General features: G+C 39.8%; 1 protein-coding gene across 1 annotated transcript in view; it reads right to left on the bottom strand.

The window, feature by feature from the left end:
• Positions 1–467: 467 nt before the first annotated feature.
• Positions 468–24,395, bottom strand: part of LOC128064124 (zinc finger protein 91-like) — a 46,210-nt gene continuing 22,282 nt past the window's right edge. Inside the window, exons 3-6 of the mRNA XM_052656918.1 lie at positions 19,226–19,297; positions 13,825–13,943; positions 12,976–12,985; positions 468–2,994 (exon numbers count right to left, since the gene is read on the bottom strand). Coding sequence (XP_052512878.1) covers positions 586–2,994; positions 12,976–12,985; positions 13,825–13,943; positions 19,226–19,240 — 2,553 coding nt within the window. The 5' untranslated portion in view covers positions 19,241–19,297 and the 3' untranslated portion in view covers positions 468–585. The remainder of the gene's footprint in view (positions 2,995–12,975; positions 12,986–13,824; positions 13,944–19,225; positions 19,298–24,395) is intronic.

The following is a 24,395-nucleotide window of genomic DNA, read 5'->3' as shown; positions in this document are numbered from 1 at the left end:
AGATGGCGGACTACTGTCCGAAAGAATCATCTTTGCTGAGGTACAATTTGGGTTTCTTTTACACGAAAAGATCTCTATAGCTTCTCTTCAAATATGGACTTATTGCAGTTGCAGAGTACCCGAACTAGAGTCATCAGAGAATACATACAGTCAAAAAGCTAAAGGATTTGCCACAACCGCTGAGTCTGGGAAGTATGGCTCCACTATGTTTCTATCTGGTGACTTTTGGGTAAGATCCTTGCCACACACATTACATTGCTATGTGTTTTCTCCAGGATAAATACTCTGATACTACTGGTGAGATGTGAGGATAGGGTTTTTTTGTTTTGTTTTGTCTTTTAATTTGTGAAATTGGTGAGGAATCTTTCTAGAATGAATTCATGTTCTAAAGACCTGACTAAGAAATACATGTATATCTCCCTTCTATCCAGTATGAATTTTCTCATGAAGCCTAAGATGTTGCCACATTCATGATATTCGTATGGTTTTTCAGTAAGATGAATTCTCTGAGCAACTGTAGCGTGTGAATTTTGAGCTTTGAAATTTGAAGACTTCTACCATATACCACATTCACATGAGTTTCTCTCATGTGTGGATTTTCTGATGTTTAGCGAGTGCTGAGAACTGAATAAAGGATTTTCCACACTTGAAACATTTGAATGGTTTCTCTATATGTATTCTCCAATGATTTTTAAGGAGTGAATTTTGACTGAAGAACTTGCCACACTCATTACATCTGAAAGGTCTCTCTCCAGTATGAATTCTCCAGTGAAGTTGAAGATGTGGTTTTTGACCAAAGACTTTTCCACACTCATCACATTTGTAAGGTTTCTCTCCAGTATGAACTGTCTGATGACTTAAAAGGGTTGACTTTAGACGAAAGGCCTTGCCACAGTCATCACATTTGTAACGTTTCTCTCCAGTATGAACTGTCTGATGACTTAAAAGGTTTGACTTTAGATGAAAGGCCTTGCCACACTGATAACATTTGTAAGGTTTCTCTCCAGTATGAACTGTCTGATGCCGTAAAAGGCTTGACTTTAGACGAAAGACCTTGCCACACTCATCACATTTGTAAGGTTTCTCTCCAGTATGAACTGTCTGATGACTTAAAAGGGTTGACTTTAGACGAAAGGCCTTGCCACACTCATCACATTTGTAACGTTTCTCTCCAGTATGAACTGTCTTATGCCTTAAAAGGGTTGACTTTAGACGAAAGGCCTCGCCACACTCATCACATTTGTAAGGTTTCTCTCCAGTATGAACTTTTTGATGACTTAAAAATGTTGACTTTTCACGAAAGGCCTTGCCACACTCATCACATTTGTAAGGTTTCTCTCCAGTATGAACTGTCTGATGACTTAAAAGGTTTGACTTTTCACGAAAGGCCTTGGCACACTCGTCACATTTGTAACGTTTCTCTCCAGTATGAACTGTCTTATGCCTTAAAAGGGTTGACTTTAGACGAAAGGCCTTGCCACACTCATCACATTTGTAACGTTTCTCTCCAGTATGAACTGTCTGATGACTTAAAAGGCTTGACTTTACACGAAAGGCCTTGCCACACTGATCACATTTGTAAGGTTTCTCTCCAGTATGAACTGTCTGATGAGTTAAAAGCGTTGACTTCAGACGAAAGGCCTTGCCACACTGATCACATTTGTAAGGTTTCTCTCCAGTATGAACTGTCTGATGACTTAAAAAGGTTGACTCTTCACGAAAGGCCTTGCCACACTGATCACATTTGTAAGGTTTCTCTCCAGTATGAACTGTCTGATGACTTAAAAGGCTTGACTTTAGACGAAAGGCCTCGCCACACTCATCACATTTGTAAGGTTTCTCTCCAGTATGAACTGTCTGATGACTTAAAAGGGTTAACTTTAGACGAAAGGCCTCGCCACACTCATCACATTTGTAAGGTTTCTCTCCAGTATGAACTGTCTGATGACTTAAAAGGCTTGACTTTACACGAAAGGCCTTGCCACACTCATCACATTTGTAAGGTTTCTCTCCAGTATGAACTGTCTTATGCCTTAAAAGGCTTGACTTTACACGAAAGGCCTTGCCACACTGATCACATTTGTAAGGTTTCTCTCCAGTATGAACTGTCTGATGACTTGAAAGGGTTGATTTTAGACGAAAGACCTTGCCACACTCATCACATTTGTAAGGTTTCTCTCCAGTATGAACTGTCTGATGACTTAAAAGGGCTGACCCTAGACGAAAGGCCTTGCCACACTCATCACACTTGTAAGGTTTCTCTCCAGTATGAACCGTCTGATGACGCGTAAGCTTTGAATTTCGACCAAAGACTTTGTCACAGGTATCACATTTAAATAATTTCTTTCTTGTATGACTTTTCTTATGTCTCCTGAGGTATGAGCTGTGAGCAAATGCCTTGCCACACTCATCACATATGTAAGGTTTCTCTCCAGTATGAACTGTCTGATGACTTAAAAAGTCTGAATTTTGGTCGAAGACTTTGTCACATATATCACATTTAAATAATTTCTTTCCTGTATGAATTTTCTTATGTCTCCTGAGGTATGAGCTGTGAGCAAAGGCCTTGCCACACTCATCACATTTGTAACGTTTCTCTCCAGTATGAACTGTCTGATGATTTGAAAGGCTTGACTTTACACAAAAGGCCTTGCCACACTCATCACATTTGTAAGGTTTCTCTCCAGTATGAACTGTCTGATGCCTTAAAAGGCTTGACTTTACACAAAAGGCCTTGCCACACTCATCGCATTTGTAAGGTTTCTCTCCAGTATGAACTGTCTGATGCCTTAAAAGGCTTGACTTTACACGAAAGGCCTTGCCACACTCATCACATTTGTAAGGTTTCTCTCCAGTATGATCTGTCTGATGACTTAAAAGGGTTAACTTTACACGAAAGGCCATACCACACGCATCACATTTGTAAGGTTTCTCTCCAGTATGAATTGTCTGATGACTTAAAAGGCTTGACTTTACACGAAAGGCCTTGCCACACTCATCACATTTGTAAGGTTTTTCCCTGTGTGCTTTGAGTTCTTGTGTTGTTACAGAAGGATTCATAAAATCATTCCCATATATATTAGAATCACTGGTTTGGACACAAGGAGGAATTCTCTGAAGTGATGAAAATGAGAAACTGTTGTTGACAGAACTCTTAACTTCATTATATTCAGAAATTATTCCACCAGTTTGAAACATCTGCAGTTTATCCTGAAAGTTAAATCCAAACCTGTTTGCAAAGGGCTTAATGCCTGCATCCCTTCTATCATGCAAATCTCTTCCATCAGGCACATTTCCATTAAGGCTTACAGGTGTGCCTTTGTAATTTCTTTTGTCATCTCTCCACTGACACTCGAAGTCATGCATATTTTCCTGACTTTCCCAAAGATGAAAATGTTTGATTTCACAGCTTTCAGGGTTTCCCAGCATCAATGTTTGGAATGTTTCTAGTTTATCACTGTTCGCTTTGGGTTCTGAATGCTTGATCACATGTGTAGGTGAGATATCTACAAGATAAAAAGAATCATAGGTATCCTGCTCACAATAATTCAAAAATAAATGTTTCATGTTGAATATGTATTACACCAAAAGTAATACTTACATCAGGTTATGAAACACCACAATGATCACCTTAAGTGTTTAGAAACACTAAAGGAATATAATTCTTAACTTAAGAAAGCATAACATAAATTCACCATTAATGTAGCCTAGTTTTAAAAACCATATGCCAAACACACTCACATTGGACAATCCTATGCCAACTCTGAAAAACAGAGTGTTTTTCTACCAGGACCCTTAGGAACATATTGCTGCGAGCCAGCACCAGCAGTCCCGCCCATGGCAAAGGTCATGAGGTTAAAGGGTCCTACAGGTAAAGGCGAGTTCGGCCTGAAGGGAGCCTCACTGGATTTTCTTGAGCAGCTATCCCCCAAACCAGAGTCTGCCTGCCATACTGCATTACGGTTTTTGCTTATGCTTCTGACATTAACAGGGGCTGTCCCCCACCACCTGCCCCTAAAAGGAATTAACATAGAGCTCCAGTCAATAAGTCTCCTGGGCGTAAAAAGAATGTCTCAGCTTAAACCCCTCTGATAGCTTTCTAACTTACCTGACCCATCTGACCCCACTTTTACAACTATGCATGTGATTGTTTACAGCCCCCCAACAGCGGGGCAGGAAGCTTAAAACATCTTAAAGATACAGAGCCTTATTTAAAGAGCTAAGAATTATATCAGTGTAGGTTTTCATTGTTGAGTTAATGACTGCTGCCAGGCCTCCATATCCTTTATCTTTTAGGCACCTGGAGGATATTAATCAATGTAATTAGGATGTAGAAAAAAGAATATAGTAGTTTTGATGTTAGCAATACTAGACTTTTGATTTAATGAATTTTCTCTTTGTTATAAATCACTGTACTCCTCTTTCCTTGTTATAAATTGTTGTGTCCTTGCTATGTAAGAATGTAACCTTAATTAGTGCTTTCTGAGACTGGCACCAGACTTTAGTAAGAACAATACTTTTAGGGAAAATAAGTTTTCTGGTTGGCGGACCCTTATCAGAAAAGGGCCATGAAATGCTAATAGGCCTCTTGGCCAAAAGATGATGTAAATCACCTAAGACCTGTGTATACAGCTAAGTATGCAGAGAGAAAGTCTGGTCTCAATAAGGGTCAGGGCTGCTGACCCTACATGACTTTGTATTATCCATTGATATCTATGTACAACTAAAAGTACAAAAGCTTTTCCTGGAAAATAAAGGACGGACCAGTTTCTCAGACCAGTTCCTGGAAAGACTGGCTTCCCCCATGTCTTCTTTTCTTTCTTACTCTATTTTCTGGCTGATTCCCATCTGGAGCATAGAGGCTCATCATGTCTACTTATTTGCCTGGGCTTCTAAGACCCACACGAGAGCGAGCCCAAGGTGGGGCACTCTCCGCTATTCAAGCGGGCACCTGTGGCCTTACATAGACGGTGAAAGTCTCTTGTCTGAGGCTTTATTGTCTTTCTATGTAAACCAAGGAATACAGCCTCTTTCTCTCCTCTCTTCTCTTAACTGCAAACTCTTTCATTCTCTCTCTCTAAATCTATATATCTCTCTCTCCACGCTGTCCCCACTTAGAATTACCCTGGATCAACTGAGGCTGGTCCCTGGCATCATATCAATCAACAGTTGTCTCAAATTGAAAAGAAAAATATTACACTATCATTGTATTCTGCAAACTTACTGTACATAAATAAATTCTAAACATTCATTATATATTGTAACAGTAAATAATCCAAAACCAAGCTTACCCAATTAATAATTAACTTTTCATAATTGGTTGTTTACAACTGAAAACAATGAGAAAATGAAGACTATGACTAAAACAATTTTTTGGAAACAACATAGTTTTTTAAATCTGCTATAGAAGTACATATCCAAAAAGAAAAGGCATTTTACAATGTTAACAAGTAGTATGTGTCAACTGTATTGAGAAATACATGCTAAAAGACCATCATCTGTAAATGACACATAAATTAAGACATAAAATATTCACCGGTTTTCTAACAGCCAATAAACAATGCAATCCCCACTTATGTTGTTGTTGTTCAGTCACTCAGTCGTGTGGACTATCGTGCACCGGACTCCTCAGTCCATGGGATTTCCCAGGCAAGAATAGTGGAGTGGGTTGCCATTTCCTTCTCCATGGGATCTTCCTGACTCAGGAATCAGGAAGCATCTTCTGCATTAGCAGGTGAATTCTTTACCACTGAGCCACCAAAGAAGGCTAATCTCTAGCCACGCACTATTCTCAATTACCTAGTTTAATGGCACCAAAATATAACAAATAAAAAGCGAGTGCTTTGTGTATTTATTGACCAGGGTCAAACACAATATTGCTGAAAAATGTTGCAAGTGAAACGCATAGAAGATATAATGTAGTTGAGGTCTGACAGAAAACATAATTTGGTAAAGCCATTATCTTTCAATTAAAAAATAAATAAAATTTTAAGAAGATATAATGTAGAGCTAGAACAAATAATTCCACAATTTGTATGGAAATACAAAAAACCTCGAATAGCCAAAGCAATCTTGAGAAAGAAGAATGGAACTGGAGGAATCAACTTGCCGGACTTCAGCCTCTACTAAAAAGCCACAGTCATGAAGACAGTATGGTACTGGCACAAAGACAGAAATATAGATCAATGGAACAAAATAGAAAGCCCAGAGATAAATCCATACGTCTATGGACACCTTATCTTTGACAAAAGGGGCAAGAATATACAATGCATTAAAGACAATCTCTTTAACAAGTGGTGCTGGGAAAACTGGTCACCACTTGTAAAAGAAAGAAACTAGATCACTTTCTAACACCATACACAAAAATAAACTCAAAATGGATTAAAGATCTAAACGGAAGATCAGAAACTATAAAACTCCTAGAGGAGAACATAGGCAAAACACTCTCCGACATACATAGCAGCAGGATCCTTTATGACCCACCTCCCAGAATATTGGAAATAATAGCAAAAATAAACAAATGGGACCTAAATAAACTTAAAAGCTTCTGCACAACAAAGGAAACTATAAGCAAGGTGAAAAGACAGCCTTCAGAATGGGAGAAAATAATAGCAAATGAAGCAACTGAAAAACAACCAATCTCAAAAATATACAAGCAATTCCTGCAGCTTAATTCCAGAAAAATAAACGACCCAATCAAAAAATGGGCCAAAAAACTAAATAGACATTTCTCCAAAGAGGACATACAGATGGCTAACAAACACATGAAAAGATGCTCAACATCACTCATTATCAGAGAAATGCAAATCAAAACCACAACGAGGTACCATTTCACATCAGTCAGAATGGCCTCGATCCAAAAGTCTAACAAGCAATAAATGCTGGAGACGGTGTGGAGAAAAGGGAACCCACTTACACTACTGGTGGGATGCAAACTAGTACAGCAACTATGGAAAACAGTGTGGAGATTGCTTAAAAAACTGGAAATAGAACTGCCTTATGACCCAGCAATCCCACTGCTGGGCATACACACTGAGGAAACCAGAATTGAAAGAGACACGTGTACCCCAGTGTTCATCGCAGCACTGTTTATAATAGCCAGGACATGGAAGCAACCTAGATGTCCATCAGCAGATGAATAGATAAGAAGGCTGTGGTACATATACACAATGGAGTATTACTCAGCCATTAAAGAGAATTCATTTGAATCAGTTGTAATGAGGTGGATGAAACTGAAGCCTATTACACAGAGTGAAGTAAGCCAGAAAGAAAAACACAATATACTAATGCATATATATGGAATTTAGAAAGATGGTAAAAATAATCCTGTATGCAAGACAGCAAAAGAGACACAGATGTATAGAACATGCTTTTGGACTCTGTGGGAGAGGGAAAGGGTGGGATGATTTGGGAGAATGGCATTGAAACATGTATAATATCATATATGAAACGAATCACCAGTCCAGGTTCGATGCATGACACTGGATGCTTGGGGCTGGTGCACTGGGATAACCCAGAGGGATGGTATGGGGAGGGAGGAGGGAGCGGGGTTCAGGATGGGGAACATGTGTATACCTGTGGTGGACTCATGATGATATATGGCACTACCAATACAATATTGTAAAGTAATTAACTTCCAATGAAAATAAATACATTTATATTTTAAAAAAAGATATAATGTAGATAAAGTCATATCATATAGAACATGACAGAATATAGATATTACCTTTATTAGACAAATCAATTTTGAGTATTTACTATAAAACATGTACTACTGACAGCACTAATTTGCTTTAAAAGGCTTGAGGTAAACTAACAAGCTTTCCTCTAATCAGAGTAGGAGACACATCCAATTGGCCCACAAAGTGGTAAGAAAACCAGGATATGAATCTGAACCTACTGGGATGACTGAAAAAACTTATTTGTAAACATGACCACTCACCAAATGAATAGACTAGAAAATATTAAAAAATAAATACAAGGAACTTACAAAGAAAATATCAAAGATATACAAGACAGAAGTAATCTGTTTAACTATTATTCAACCACCCCATCTCGAAATGGGTTGTGAGTCATCCTGGATGCACAGAGTGATTTAGGTCATGTCCTGAGAAACCTGTTCAATAAATGATCAGAGATTATCTTTACAGTGAGAGTATGTAGAAGGTGGAGGGACGTGATAGGTAAGAACAATGTTTCCATCCATATCAAGGTACTATGTGAGGAAGGGTCAGGACTAAGAAAGGGCCAGCGTGGAGCATAGGGTACACAGGTTTATGTCAGATATCAGCTTGTGACTGCATGTCTTTGTGAAAATAACTGAGAGCGCAAACTAATATACTGACCTTAAAAGAAAAGAACTGGTTCAGCAACTTTATGGGCATTATACTATGGGTATGGGACAGAAACAAGAGAGATTTTAAAAGTGTGATATATGGAGAAAGCAGGATAATACCTGTTATACTATTTACAATGTAATGTATCCAACTCTGATTTTGTAACTTACAATGGAATGCTTATATTCAAGAAAAACATACACAATATTCCAGGATATTGTGTAACTATCTTATTAGCAGAAATCAGAAGGAAAATCCACGAAAAGGCTATCTAAACCTGGGTTCCTCTGCCAAGTATGATTAACCTCTCCATTGGACATTTACTTCGTTTCTTCTTCCACACATGGTCATCTCATGATCGAGGAGTATCAAAGGAAAGGAGGGACTGACACTGACTCTGGAAGACCTTCCCAGTTACAAAAGCCTTTCTGAGGCATCCAACTCTTTTTTGTAGAAAAAGGCTTTATTCTCCTAGACCTTCCCTGAGTTCAAAAGAGCAGATTCAAACAGTTACTAACACATTAAAGGACATAAAAGGATCATACCATGAGCAAGTGGGATTTACTGCAGGGATACAAGATTTCTCAATATCCACAAGTTAATCACTATGATACATCACAGTAACAGTTGAAGACTAAAAGCCATATGATCGTCAATAGACCCAGAAAAGGTTCTGACAAAATTCAAGTGCCATTTATGATAAAAACCCTTCAGAAAGTCAGCACAGATGGTCCCTACCTCAACATAATTAAGACTGTATATGTCAAACACACAGCTAACATCATACTCAACAGGGAAAAACTGAAAGCACTCCTCTTAACAACATGAATAAGACAAGAATGTTCACTATTGCCACTTTATTGAACATATTTTTGGAAGTCCTAGCCACAACAATCAGAAAAGAAAAAGAAATAAAAGGAATTCAAGGTAAAAAAAATAAAGAAGTAAAACTGTCACTATGATGCTACACACAGAAAATCCCGAAGATGCCACCAGATGACTACTAGACCTCATCAATGAACAGAGTAAACTTGCTGGACACAAAATATATAGAGAACTGCTGCATTTCTATACACTAATAATGATATATCAGAAAGTGAAATTAATGAAACAATCCCATTTACCATCTCAGAGAAAACAATACAATTCTAAGGAATAAACCTACCTAAAAAGTCAAAAGAACTGTACTCATGAAACTAGAAGATGCTGATGACTGATACCAAAGATGACACAAACAGATGGCACAAACATATACCATATTCTTGGACTAAAAGAAGTAACACTGTCAAAATGACCATACAATCCAAGGCAATCTATATATTCAATGCAACCTTTATCAAATTAACAATGACATATTTCATAAAACAAAGAAAAACTTACTTTGTATCAAAATACAAAAGACTCTGACATCTAAAAAGATCTTGAGAAAGAAGTACAGAGCTGGAGGAATCATGTTCCCTGAGTTCAGACTATACTACAAACTGACAGTCAACTAAGTGAAAGTGAAGTCGCTCAGCTGTGTCCAACTCTTTGTGACCCCATCGACTGTAGACTACCAGGTTCCTCTGTCCATGGGATCTTCCAGGCAAGAACACTGAAGTGGGTTGCCATTTCCTTCTCCAGCAGATCTTCCTGACTCAGGGACTGAACCTGGATCTCCTGCATTGTAGGCAGATGGCTTTACCGTCTGAGCCAGCAGGGAAGTGGTATGATGATGGCACAAAACAGAAACACACATCAGTAGAACAGGACAGAAAACCCAGAAATAAACCAATTTACTTAGAGTCAATTATTCTATAACAAAGGAGGGAAGAATATGGAATGAAAAAGTCTCTTTAAAAAGTGATGCTGGGATAAATGGATAATTAGATGAAAAATAATGAAATTACAACATTCTCTAACACCACACACAAAAATAAACTCAAAATGTATTAAACATCTAAATGGAAGACCAGACATGATAAAATTCATAGTGGAAAACAAATGCAAAACACTGACATAAATGTCAGTGAAATTTTTTTGAATCTATCTCTTAGAGTCATGGTAATGAAAGCAAAATCAAACAAATGAGATCTATCTAAATTTAAAACCTTTTTGCAAAGCAAAGGGAAGCCAAAAAAGAACAAAAATTCAACTTTTGCACTAGGAGACTATATATGCGAATGATGCTACCTATAAGGGATTTATTTCCAAAATATACAAACAGTTCAAACAGCTTCATATCAAAACAAACCAACAAACAACCCAATCAAAAACTGGGCAGAAGATCAAAACAGACACTTCTCCACAGCAGACAAAAAGATGGCCAACAGTCACCTGAAAAGATGCCTGATGTCTCTACTTAGGAGAGAAATGCAAATCAAAACCACAAAAATGTATCACCTCACATTGGTCAGAATGACCACCATCAAAAAGTCTACAACAATGAATGCTTGAGAGGGTGTGGAGAAAAGAGAACCCTCCTACACTGTTGGAAGGAAAATAAATTGGTACCGCCATTTGGAGAATAGCATGGAGGTTCCATAAAGAACTAAAAATACAGCTATTACATGAAGCAGCAATTCCAATCCTGGGCATATATCCAGAAAGGATGAAAACTAATTCAAAATGATACACGCACCCCAATGTTTTTAGCAGCACTATTTATACCAGCCAAAACACGGCAGCAACCTAAATGTTCACTGACAGACAAAGGGATAAAGTATATGTGGTACATATATACAAGGGAATATTGTGAAGTGAAAGTAGCTCAGCTGTGTCCAACTCTTTAAGACCCCATGACCTGCAGCTGTCAGACTCCTGTCCACGCAATTCTCCAGGCAAGAACACTGGAGTGAGTTGCCACCTCCACAGCATAAAACACAATGAAGTAATGCTTTTTGCAGCAATATAGACAGACTTAGGGATTATTCTAAGTGAAATCAGACAGAGAAAGACAAATATCATAGGATATTATATGTTGAACTGAAATAAATGATACAAATGTACTTATTCACAAAATAAACTCACCAGAATAAAAAACAAACTTATGGTTACCAAAGGGGATATTACAGGATGGTGATGGGGGCAGGAAAGGGAGAGATAAATTAGGAGTCTGAATATTTACAAACTAATGTATATACAAAATAGATAAACAACAAGAACCTACGATAAGCTCAGGGAACTATATTGAATATCTTGTAAACTGCTGTATACCTCAAACAAAAAATTATAAATTAACTATACTTAAAAAGTGGAGAAGGAAATGGCAACCCACTCCAGTATTCTTGCCTGGAGAATCCCAAGGACAGAGGAGGCTGGTGGGCTGCCATCTAGGGGGTCGCACAGAGTTGGAGACAGCTTAAGCAACTTGGCATGCATGCTTTGGAGGAGGAAATGGCAACCTATGCCAGTGTTTTTGCCTGGAGAATCCCAGGGACAGAGGAGCCTGGTGGGCTGCCGTCTGTGGGGTCGTACAGAGTCAGACACAACTGACACGACTTAGCAGCAGAGGCAGCAGCATACCTAAAAAGAATGGTTAAAACAAAAACAAAAACACCTCTTTCGGTGCTGTTCAAAAGATGTTTCACAAGGGTGTAAAAACTACTAAATGGGGGAAGCAGTCTATGAAACAAGATATGTTGACAAAACTGAGTACCCACCAGCAAAAGAATTTACTTGGAACATTATCGTACACTACAGACAAAAGTGAACTCAAAATGGTTCAAAGACCTAAACCTAAGTCCCACATGTATAAAACTCCTAGAAGTAAACATGCAGGAAATGTTTCTGGAAATTGGACCCACAAATGATTTACCAGATAGAACACCAAAAGCACAGGCCACAAAATAAAACCAGATATTAATAAATTGAACTATATCAAAATTATAAACTACTATGCATTAAAGTGCAGTGAGTTTAAAAAGACAATCAACAGTAGAAGAGAAAAATATGTGGAAATCATACATCTGATAGTAAGTGAGTACAAAGAATATATAAAGAATTTTAAGAGGGACTGATCACCAGTTCCACCATAGGGACCATTCCCCAATCAAACATCCAATGCATTGCAAATACAAAACAGAAACACAAAGAGTAACACAGAAATTTGAACTCAATGATAAAATTAAAAACTAACTACAACGCACAGAACAACAGTGCAGCCAATAGCCCCATAGATATGAGAATGTGAACTTGGACAAAGTTGTCCTGGGATAAATTCCCATATCATTTACAGAGGCTAAAATATATGGTCCTTGATACACAGCAACAACACTGTCATGGTGCCCTTGACAGAGTCTCCAAAGCCAGAAAATAACCTGCAAAGATGTATCAGGCTCTCGTGATACTTTCTCGCTCATAATCCTAGAACTGACCACTCTACGGGCTAGCTTCAAGTGGTGACTTTGTACAGAGCAGGAAAATAACATTAGGAATAGTGTCTCCATCACAGTTTTCTGTTACCTACTAAATCCACTCCGCAGAGACTCACCAGAGGCTGCCAATTAAACATAGGTAGATTATCACAGCAAGGAAACCAGATAAAGTTTTCGGACCCTCAGGAATATATTTCAAAGAAATTGAAGTGGTAAAATGATACAAAGTAAGGAAAATGGAACCTCAGGAACAGCTGATATTCCCAGAATGGGCAGAGCAGCACAAGAGTAAAACTAACACAACATGAAGGTCAGACATTACAGCATCTTGAGATGGGACCATGCACTTGACCTACAGATGGCAAGCTAAGAGCCCGCGAGATTCACATATGCTCCCCTCGTAGGGTCTAGGATCAAAAAGATGATCTTTCTATCCACTCTTACATTCTTGTAAGTAACAACCACAGATGATCCAATCCACCAGCTTGTCCCACTCCTAAACAGAAAAAAACAGCCCTTTTGAGATACTCGTTTTTCTTTATGTGTTGTAGTTTTGGCTACTTTTACATCACTCCCCACTGTCCACAGCTTTTTCTCAGGCTTCAATGTGGAGATAATATTCAGATCAGAAACAGAAATTCTGGGACTCCCCTGGTGATCCAGTGGTTAAGACTCTGCATTTCCAATGCAGGGGGTGCGGGTTTGATCCTTAGTCAGGGAACTAAGATCCCACATGCAGAATGGTGCAGCCAAAAAAAAAAGGAAACAAGCAAGCAAAAACAAACAAGTAGATATTCAGCATTATCAGAAGAAAGAAATCTAAAGTGCTGTGGATTTTTTTAAACCCTGAGCCAAAAGTCAAAAGGTAGAAAATAGGAAATCGGGTTTTTTGGTATTTGTTTGTTAACATTTGCTAGTGAGCTTTGTAGATAATTAAGCTCTGGGACAACCTCAGATATTACATGAAACAGACACAGCATCTGAAGAGGGTCAGTTCAACCTTGTGAAGCTGTGTCATGCCCCAGTCACCAGAACTCTCAGATGAAAGACATCAGGGCCTCCCAAGGGGCACACAGGAAAAAATGCAGATACCCAAGGGCAGCTCTGGAAGGAAGTCATCCTCACCCACAGACAGCAGGTTCCTGTAGGTCTCCAGCATCACGTCCCTGTACAAGGCCCTCTGAGCAGGGTCCAGGAATTCCCACTCCTCCTGAGTGAATTCGATGGCCACATCCTCAGAGGTCAGTCGTTCCTGAAATGAAACCACATGTCACCAAAAGGGCCATGAAAAGTTCTCATTTTCATGCAAAAGAGAAAGGGTAGTAAGAGGTATGGATTGACTTGGTTGAAGTACGTGTTCTAACAGATCCATGCAGGGGTATCTGGAGAAATTATGCATCTCTAATTTTAATTTCTTATGCTGTTTCATATGGCCTTATGAGATCCTCCAATTAATATGGATTTTTCATCATTGTTCAAAATCCATGAAATATATAAAAATAAAGCTCAACACTGCTTTGGCTATACAGAAGTGTCAGATATTATGTTCTACCCAGTGAGTGCAACTCATTATCTCGATGAGGTACAGCATGAGTGGTGTCTTCAGAGATGACAAAGTCCATGGCACTTTTAATGGAAAGGTCAAAATTTTCAGGTATGATGTAGATAACAGCAGCAAGGACCAAAAGTGTCTGAAGGCTTCCTGTTGCTCTAAATTACTGTAATATTACTCTAAACATTAAATAAGTACTTTACAGGCAAGAACCTGTCATCAATATAATAGCTCATTAAAGAACCATCTGTTCCCACCTTAGAGAAGAAAACCTGTGTCACAGACACTCTGAGAAACTTGACTCAGATCAAGAAGGTAAGAAATGTTACATGAAGCACCTGAACTCAGAAGCTTGGGCTCAGCAACTGAAGCTTAAGCATCTAACAGTTAATACAGACAACATTAAAAGTCCTTTGACAGAGGGCTCCTAAAGAAAACTTGAAAGAAGAAGTCCAAGGTGAGCCTTCTCCCTGCCCCTCTGTCTTCTCTGCAGGTGTAGCAGCTCTCGGGCCTCAGGCCTTCATCCCTTGAAAATGGACACGTGTGCCAAATTAGGCTCTACCCCCTCCCTGATAGGGAGAACCTCCCCCCTGTTGAGTGATCACTGTCCACAGAGGTGGTGAAGGACCAGAGACACTGACCCATGAGAGCCACAGCAGCTTGGCAGCCCCAGGTCCCCGGACCATCTCACTTATTCTTAGCCACAGCTTCCAAACCAGTGCCATTTCAAAGGACTTTGACACAGCAGCCAAGTTCCCTGGAGCTAGAGTTGCCACAGCAGGGGTGGCTGGCTCCGGGGCTGGAAGTGGGACTGTGTTTGGGAGCTTCATCACTGTTATGCCAGGAACCCTTCTCTGAAACAGTAGCTCTTCTATGCCACGGGCTTGGCCCTCTCAAAGGCCATGGGGCTCTTTTGCCTGATGGTGGTCTAGCTCATCTTCTTCACCATATGAAGGAGCTGTTTCCACCTCCCACAGCTCTTTCTCCTGTGTCTGCCCTGTATGTTCCCTTTCCTGTAACTCCCCAGGCAGCCTGGGCAAAGTGGTGGGCTCAGGGTTGGACACAAGGAAAACAAATAAATATTGTATTAATATGAAAAAAAAAAAAAGTCCAAGGTGAACAATGTGAAATGGCATGAAATGTCATTATAGATGTGGATACAGAAACACAACTGTTAGTAATTTACTACGTAAAACACTAAGAGGTTTGTTTAGAAAATTTCAAGGCCATAGATTATAATGATAACATAATTTCAACTGAAAAAAAAAAGGTGATATGTAGTTTTTAAATCATGATGTCTTCTATCTAAATCACAGATTTGCACATGCATGCATACTTATCTATAAAAAATTGACTGAAATGAGAGGATTCGTCTTTTGATAGATTTTTTGGACAATTTTATATTATCCTTTTATTCACATGTATTTCAGCATCCTTCAGACGATAAAAATGTATTTTTTGTACTCAGCTGAGTTTGTCAACAGGATTCTATACTAGGCTACCAAAAGAAAACCGGTAAAAACATTAACAAAAAAAAAGAATACTTGAACTCAATTCATAATAACATTACCATATACAAAGATACAATTTTATCCATTTAAATTTACATAGCAAGGCATTAACAGAAGCCAAAGACTTTCTTTGCTTTTTTTCCCATTAATAAAACTGATTTCAAATTAGAAGAGTCATTAGATTATGACAAAAAAGAATTATCACAACAGCAAAGTAAAAAAACTTCTCGGAGAATTAAAAATCATGGCAAAAAATAATATGGAAAAAAATACAGTCATTAAGCAAGACTATCTGAAGAAACATCATGATAGGAAGGAAACATTCAATACATTCCTTCTGAAATTGCAGTGGCACAAAAGGAGCTGTCCAGGGTGCCTGTCTTTCACCACCATAGGATGCACAGGAGCAGGGGCCTCTAGAAGAAGTAACAGGAGGAAAAAACCAGGGCAAGAGACAGAGTTTGTCAGAGAGTTGAAACAGGTAGTACTCACAAACCTAAGGACATGGAAAGGTGAAAAGTGAAAGGATGGAAAAAGACAGTCCATCCTAAAGAGAGCAGGGGAGACTGTTATATCAGGCAAAATAAACTGAAGGAAAAAAAAAGTGCAATGAGATAAATATTGTATAATGATAAAACGGTCAATTTACCAAAAAGCTGTAACAAGTAAAAATATATATACATCTAACATTAGATATCTCAGAAAAATGAAGCAAATATTGAACAGGCATGTACAGATCACATGGCCCCAAAAAAGCAGAAAACACATGTATCTCAAGGACACAGAAACCATCCTCTATGAGAGACCATTCTCTATGAGCAATATGTTAGGCCAAGATTAACCATTTTAAGAGACTGATACCATAAAAGTATCTTCCCTAACAACAACGAAATAAACACAAGAAAAAAAGAAACTTCCTCACATGTGGACATTAAACAACTCACTCTTACACCACAAATGGGTCTAAGAGAAAAATCACATGGAAATTTTAAAATATATGGATCAAAACGAAAAGACAACATTACAAAATTTATAATACACAGAGACCATTGTACTAAAAGGAAAGTCTGAAAGGTTGAAGCTTACAGTAAAAAAGAGAAAAGATCTTAAATCTGAAATCTATTTTTAGACCTCTAGGAAGCAGAAAAGGGAAAACAAACTAAACTCAGGTTAGGCAGAAGGAAACATGTAAGTAAGAAAGATTAAACCAGAGATACAATAGAAAGTAGAAAAATATAAAAATCAACAAACCAAGAGTTGATGTTTTGAAAAAACTGTATAGGAAAACCCCCACCTAGACTAAGGACAAGAGAAAAAAAGATCCAAATAACTAAAAACAGATATGAAACAGGAGGGATTACAACTGATGTCAAAGAAAGTTTCTAAAGATAAGGAAGTACTATGACCAATAATGCCTTAAGTGACAGTATATAGGAGATACTGGCAAATTCTTAGAAACATACAAACTATTTTACTTATTAAGAAATAAAAAAATTGAGAAGTGTTGAAAGTGAAAGTGTTAGCCACTCAGTCGTGTCTGACTCTTTGTGACCTCATGGACTGTAGCCCACAAGGCTCCTCTGTCCATGGAATTTCTCCAGACATGAATACTGGACTAGAGAGCCACTCCTTTCTCCACGGAAGCTTCCAACCCAGGGATAGAACCTGGGTCTCCCACAATGCAGGCAGATTCTTTGAGCCATCAGGGAAGCCAATTATAACTAGAGAGATTTAAAAAGTAGTCAGAAACCTCTAAGAAAAATCCAGGACCAAATTCGACCAAACATTTACAAAAGAATTACCACTAATCTTGCTAATTCTATGAAGCAAGTATGATTCTAATAGTTTGCTGATTTCCCAAAGTCACAAGAAAGGAAAACTAGAAACCAATACCCCTGATGAATACTGATGCAAAATTAAAATACTTGCAAACCAACTTCAACACATATTAAAAAGATCTGGGGAAACAGACACAGAAAACAGATGGAGGGGGAAGGGGAGGAAGGAGAGAGTGAGATGTATGGAGAGAGTAACATGGAAACTTACATTACCATATATAAAGTAGAGAGCCAATGTGAATTTGCTGACTGACTCAGGGAACTCAAACTGGGGCTCTCTAACAACCTACAGGGGTGGGATAGGGAAGAAGATGGGAGGGAGGGGACATATGTATACCTATAGCTGATTCATTTTGATATTTGGCAGAAAACTACAACTTCTGTAAAGCAATTATCCTTCAATTAAAATAATTTAAATAACTAAATAAAAAGATCTGACACCATAACCAAGTGGATTTTATTCATGTAAGGCAAGGAGAAGTCAACATACAAAAATCAATTAATATGACACACTACATTAACAGATTAAAGGGGAAAAAAAAACCAGGATTATTTCGATGCAGAAAAAAACGTTTGACAAAAATTTGACAACCTTTCGAGATGGAACACTCAACAAACTAAAAACAATAAATTATACCATTATCAACATAATAAATGCCATTATGAAAAGAGCACAGCAATGGGGAAAGAATGAAAGCTTTTCCTCAAGGACGCACACTCTACACTACACTTCAACAAAGCACTGAAACCCTTAGAGCAATTAGATGAGAAAAGGAAATCAAAGGTCCCCAAACTGAAAAAGAAGTAAATGTATCTTCTTTCCCACATGACAAAGTTTCATCAGTAAAAATCATAGAGATTACAAAAGAAACATGTAATATCATAAAAGATTCTTTAATAACCACACAAAGGGTCAATCAACCAATCAACTCATTATCAAACCTGCCATGACAATCTTCGGAGAAGCAGAATAAAACATCATGAAAGTCACAGAACTATTCAAAGAGCAAACAGCAAAACTCTTGAAGAAGGAAGATGGACATCTTTCTATTTCAACACCTATTACAAGGTAATCAAGGTGATGTGGTACTGGTATAAAAACAGACAAATAAGCCAACTGAACAGAACACAGTACTCAGAAATAATTCTTTATGTATATATATGTAAGGTATATTCACAAGGATGTCAAGATATACAAAAGGGAAAGGACAGGCTCAATTGATCTGATTCCCAGATTTAACCAGCTATTGTGCATACTAACACCTGACTTTCACGTGCAGTTTCCTTACCCTGACTGACAGAGCAGACAGCTCATCCAGATAGGCCCTAAGCAATCCCTGCTGCCAACAGCACTGAGACCCCATCTCCAACCTGTGGGTGAGAAGCCCTGCCCTGGACGGTGACCAGGGGAGCCTCCTCACAAGTGACAAGTCACCGGGCCATGGGGAGACGGGATCTAGGTGGCGACGACAGGACCTGAGGGAAGGCCCCGGGTGAGTTTGCGACAGGATCTGAGGGAAGGCCCCGGGTGAGTGTGCGTGTACAGGAGTCACACTGGACACTCCAGAGTCAGACACAATTAGCGAGTCCAGAAAAGGGCATTTCAGGAAGGACAGACTAAATATGACCTTACCTGAGAAAGAGCCATGCCTCACTCCTTTTCTTTCCTTCAGGGCTTCCTCAGGCAACACGAGTCTTCAGAGGTCTATCATGAAAGTTGAAAACATGCTGTTTAATGCTTAGAGTCAACACATCCCCTTCTGCCTGGAGCCAGCGTGGGGAATCCCGCCCATGGCAAAGGTCATGAGGAAAAGGCCTGATGGGCAAAGGCGAGATCAGGTCTCGAGGGGACCCCCTTCTCGAGCATCTATCCCAAAACCAGAATCTGTCTGTTTTACTATTTCATGCCTTTCACTAACTCTTCTGATATCAACAGAGGGCTATCCCCGACCACCGTTCTCTGGAAAAATCAACTTAGGGCTCTAGCTAATACGTCTCCTGGACATGAGAGGAATATTTCAAATCAAACCCCCTCTGTTAGCATTCTACCTTGCTGGGCAGGTTTATCCAGACTCTTACAGCTACACATATGATTGTTCACAGCCTCCCAGCTGTGAGAGGCACGGGAAGCCTAAAATATAGAGCCTTTTAAAGAGTTAAAAGTTCTTAGAGTAGTCCTGGTGTAGGATTTCATTATTGGGCCAATGCTTGTTGCTAAATTCCCATATCTCTTATCCACTGTGCACCTGGGACTGCATTAATTAACATAGTTGGAATGTAAGAAAAACAAGTGTAGCCTTGAAATTAACCACATCAGACTTCTGAGCTAATTGGTTCTTTCTTGTAACTCACTGCACTTTTGCTCCGTGAGAAATGTAATTCTGTTTAACATTTTCTGAGGCTGACATAGATTAGAAATATAAAGAAAAAACATTTCAAGGGAAAATAAGTTTTCTGGTTGAACAGCCTTTATCAAAAGAGGGTCATAAAATGTTCACAGGCCTCCAAGGCCAGAAGATAATGTACACAACATCATTTGTGGGAAAGGTATAGAAGTCCCTTTTGAAAATAAAAGTAACGGGCCTTGCTAGAAGAAGCTTGGTCACCCTGTGTCTTTTTTTACTCTCACTTACTCTTTTTTTCTGGCTGATCCCTTGGAGCATAGAGGCTCCCCACGTTCACTTAACGCCTGGATTTCTAAGACCTGAATGGGAAGACGTTCTGTGTCTTCACTCCCTCAGGAGACCGGGAGGGCACCTGTGGCTTCCGTGAACACGGCAAACTCCTTGTCTGGGATTTTATTGGCTTACTAGGTAAACCAAGGAATATCAGCCTCTTTCTCTCCTCTATTTTCTTATCTACAACATTCTTTCCTTATCACTCTCTAAATCAATCGCCGACTCTGTCCCCGCTTCGAATTACCCTGGATCCACCGGGGCTGGACCCCAGCACCCTTCCTGAGCCCCAACCACACACACAGGGAAGCCCTCATGAAGAGGAACAGACAGTCCCCCTGTGGCCACTGTCTCAGGAGGGACTCAGGACAGTCACCTTCCACAGAGAGACCAACATGGAACTTTCCCACACTTTCCCTCGGATCACACTCCCCTCCTGATGAGGCCTCATGTACACAGCTGCAGGAGGCACCTCCACTGACCAGGCAATCGCCTTCAGGTCACACAACAGGCCCTGATCCATCCCGACTCAGAACAGAGCACCCCCTCCTCAGCCCAGATCTCAGCCCTCAGGACTCAGAGGACTCAAGAGTCCTGATGCTCAGTGAGGGATCCAGACTGAAATCAACTGGGCCATCTTAAACATTCTTGAGCTGTGGACCAACACAAACTACCTGAAGGGGAATCTCTGGTCAGAAGGTACAAAACACGTGTGTTGGGAGCCGCGTTAGGCATTACTGAGAAAATGGAGGCACGGCCGCAACCCCCTCTCCTTGTCCCGCAGTCACGGACCCGGGATGAAGGAGTTAGGTCTTGTGATTGTGACTTGTTTCTGCTTTCCTCAGTTAAGTTGACTGAAAGAATGTTAAGGTGCTTATTGTCCTTGAGAGGAGCAGGAGAAGGCACAAAGTCTTCTGCAGTTGTGCCCAGAGAATAATCCATAAAGTTAACCATTGACATTTGTTCAAGGATCTTTACAAAGAGTGTTCCAGGTTGAGCATGTAGGATGCAGCTTGAGGTCATGGGAAGGATTGTCATCTGAGACCTATCTGTGAGGGAAATGTTCATGGCAAAGGAAGTTTGCTGAACTTAGGGTTTAGGAATAATTAAGAAATGGAGTGGCCATTATGGTCGACAAAAGAGTCCGAAATGCAGTGCTTGGATGCAATCTCAAAAACGTCAGAATGATCTCTGTTCGTTTCCAAGGCAAACCATTCAATATCACAGTAATCCAAGTCTATGCCCCAACCAGTAATGCTGAACAATCTGAAGTTGAACGGTTCTATGAAGACCTACAAGACCTTTGAGAACTAACACTCAAAAAAGATGTCCTTTTCATTATAGAGAACTGGAATGCAAAAGTAGGAAGTCAGAAACACCTGGAGTAACAAGCAACTTTGGCCTTGGAATGCAGAATGAAGCAGAGCAAAGAATTGTAGAGTTTGGCAAAGAAAATGCACTGGTCGTAGCAAACACCCTCTTCCAACAACACAAGAGAAGACTCTCTGCACATGGACATCACCAGACGGTCAACACCGAAATCAGACTGATTATATTCTTTGCAACCAAAGATGGAGAAGCTCTATGCAGTCAACAAAAACAAGACCAGGAGCTGACTGTGGCTCAGATCATGAACTCCTTATTACCAAATTCAGACTCAAATTGAAGAAAGTAGGGAAAACCGCTAGACCATTCAGATATGATCTAAGTCAAATCCCTTATGATTATACAGTAGAAGTGAGAAATAGATTTAAGGGCCTAGATCTGATAGATCGGATGAACTATGCCTGATGACTACGGAATGAGGTTCGTGACCTTGTAAGGGAGACAGGGATCAAGACCATCCCCATGAAAAAGAAATGCAAAAAAGCAAAATGGCTGTCTGGGGAAGCCTTACAAATAGCTGTGAAAAGAAGAGCAGTGAAAAGCAAAGGAGAAAAGGAAAGATATAAGCATCTGAATGCCGAGTTCCAAAGAATAGCAAGAAGAGATAAGAAAGCCTTATAGCGATCAAGGCAAAGAAATAGAGGAAAACAACAGAATGGGAAGGACTACAGATCTCTTTAAGAAAATTAGAGATACCAAGGGAGCATTTCATGCAAAGATGGGCTCAATAAAGGACAGAAATGGTTTGGACCTAACAGAAGCAGAAGATATTAAGAAGAGGTGGCAAGAATACACAGAAGAACTCTACAAAAAAGAGCTTCACGACCCAGATAATCACGATGGTGTGATCACTCCCTGACAGCCAGACATACTGGAATGTGAAGTCAAGTGGCCCTTAGAAAGCATCACTACGAACAAAGCTAGTGGAGGTGATGGAATTCCAGTTGATTTGTTTCAAATCCTGAAAGATGATGCTGTGAAAGTGCTGCACTCAATATGCCAGCAAATCTGGAAAACTCAGCAGTGGCCACAGGAGTGGAAAACGTCCGTTTTCACTCCAATCCCAAAGAAAAGCAATGCCAAAGAATGATCAAACTACCGCACAATTGCACTCATCTCACACACTAGTAAAGTAATGCTCACAGTTCTCCAAGCCAGGCTTCAGCAATACGTGAAGTGTTAACTTCCTGATGTTCAACCTGGTTTTAGAAAAGGCAGAGGAACCAGAGATCAAATTGCCAACATCCTCTGGATCATGGAAAAAGCAAGAGAGTTCCAGAAAAACATCTATTTCTGCTTTTTGACTATGCCAAAGCCTTTGACTGTGTGGATCACAATAAACTGTGGGAAATTCTGAGAGAGAAGGGAATACCAGACCACCTGACCTGCCTCTTGAGAAACCTGTACGCAGGTCAGGAAGCAACAGTTATAACTGGACATGGAACAACAGACTGGTTCCAAATAGGAAAAGGAGTGTGTCAAGGCTGTATATTGTCACCCTGCTTATTTAACTTCTATGCAGAGTACATCATGAGAAACGCTGGACTGGAAGAAACACAAGCTGGAATCAAGATTGCCGGGAAAATATCAATAACCTCAGATATGCAGCTGACACCAGCCTTATGGTAAAAAGTAAAGAGGAACTAAAAAGCCTCTTGATGAAAGTAAAAGAGGAGAATGAAACAGTTGGCTTAAAGCTCAACATTCAGAAAACGAAGATCATGGCATCTGGCCCCATCACTTCATGGGAAATTGATGGGGAAAGAGTAGAAACAGGGTCAGACTTTATTTTGGAGGGCTCCAAAATCACTGCAGATGGTGATTGCAGCCATGAAATTAAAACACACTTACTCCTTGGACGGACAGTTATGACCAACCTAGATAGCATATTCAAAAGCAGAGACATTACTTTGCTGACTAAGGTCCATCTAGTCAAGGCTATGGTTTTTCCAGTAGTGTTGTATGGATGTGAGAGCTGGACTGTGAAGAAGGCTGAGCAACGAAGAATTGATGCTTTTGAACTGTGGTGTTGGAGAAGACTCTTGAGAGTCCCTTGGACTGCAAGGAGATCCAACCAGTCCATTCTAAAGGAGATCAGCCCTGGGATTTCTTTGGAAGGAATGATGCTAAAGCTGAAACTCCAGTACTTTGGCCATCTCATGTGAAGAGTTGACTCACTGGAAAAGACTCTGATGCTGGGAGGGATGGGGGCAGGGGGAGAAGGGGACGACCCAGGATGAGATGGCTGGATGGCATCACCGACTCGACGGACGTGAGTCTGAGTGAACTCCGGGAGTTGGTGATGGACAGTGAAACTTGGCATGCTCCGACGATTCGTGGGGTCGCAAAGAGTCGGGCACGCCAAGCGACTGAACTGAACTGAAGAATAGTTAGAAGCTAAAAATTTAAGGAATGTGGTAGTGCTAGCATGTTTTAGTATAGCTTATACAGATTCGGAATTTCAGAGATATTAGTAGCTAGAAGCCTTTTTAGGCGATAGTGAGCTTAGGATGCTAAGGGCAAACAGGATTTAGAACGATAAGAAATAAACTGAGGAATCTGGTTTGCAGTCCAGACATAAGCATGAGTTACAATGTAATCACACGTTAAAGTAAACAGGATTCTGAGAGAATCGCTGAAGCAGAAACTCTGTTTGAAGGGCAACAATCTTTTATGGAGACAATAAATCTGGGTGAGGGGAAACTGAAAATGCCAAACCTCTGCCCTAATGCTTTTCTCAAA

This window comes from Budorcas taxicolor, chromosome 18, assembly GCF_023091745.1.
Source record: "Budorcas taxicolor isolate Tak-1 chromosome 18, Takin1.1, whole genome shotgun sequence".
Taxonomy (NCBI): Eukaryota; Metazoa; Chordata; class Mammalia; order Artiodactyla; family Bovidae; genus Budorcas; species Budorcas taxicolor.
This window is presented reverse-complemented; position numbering and strand designations above follow the sequence as displayed.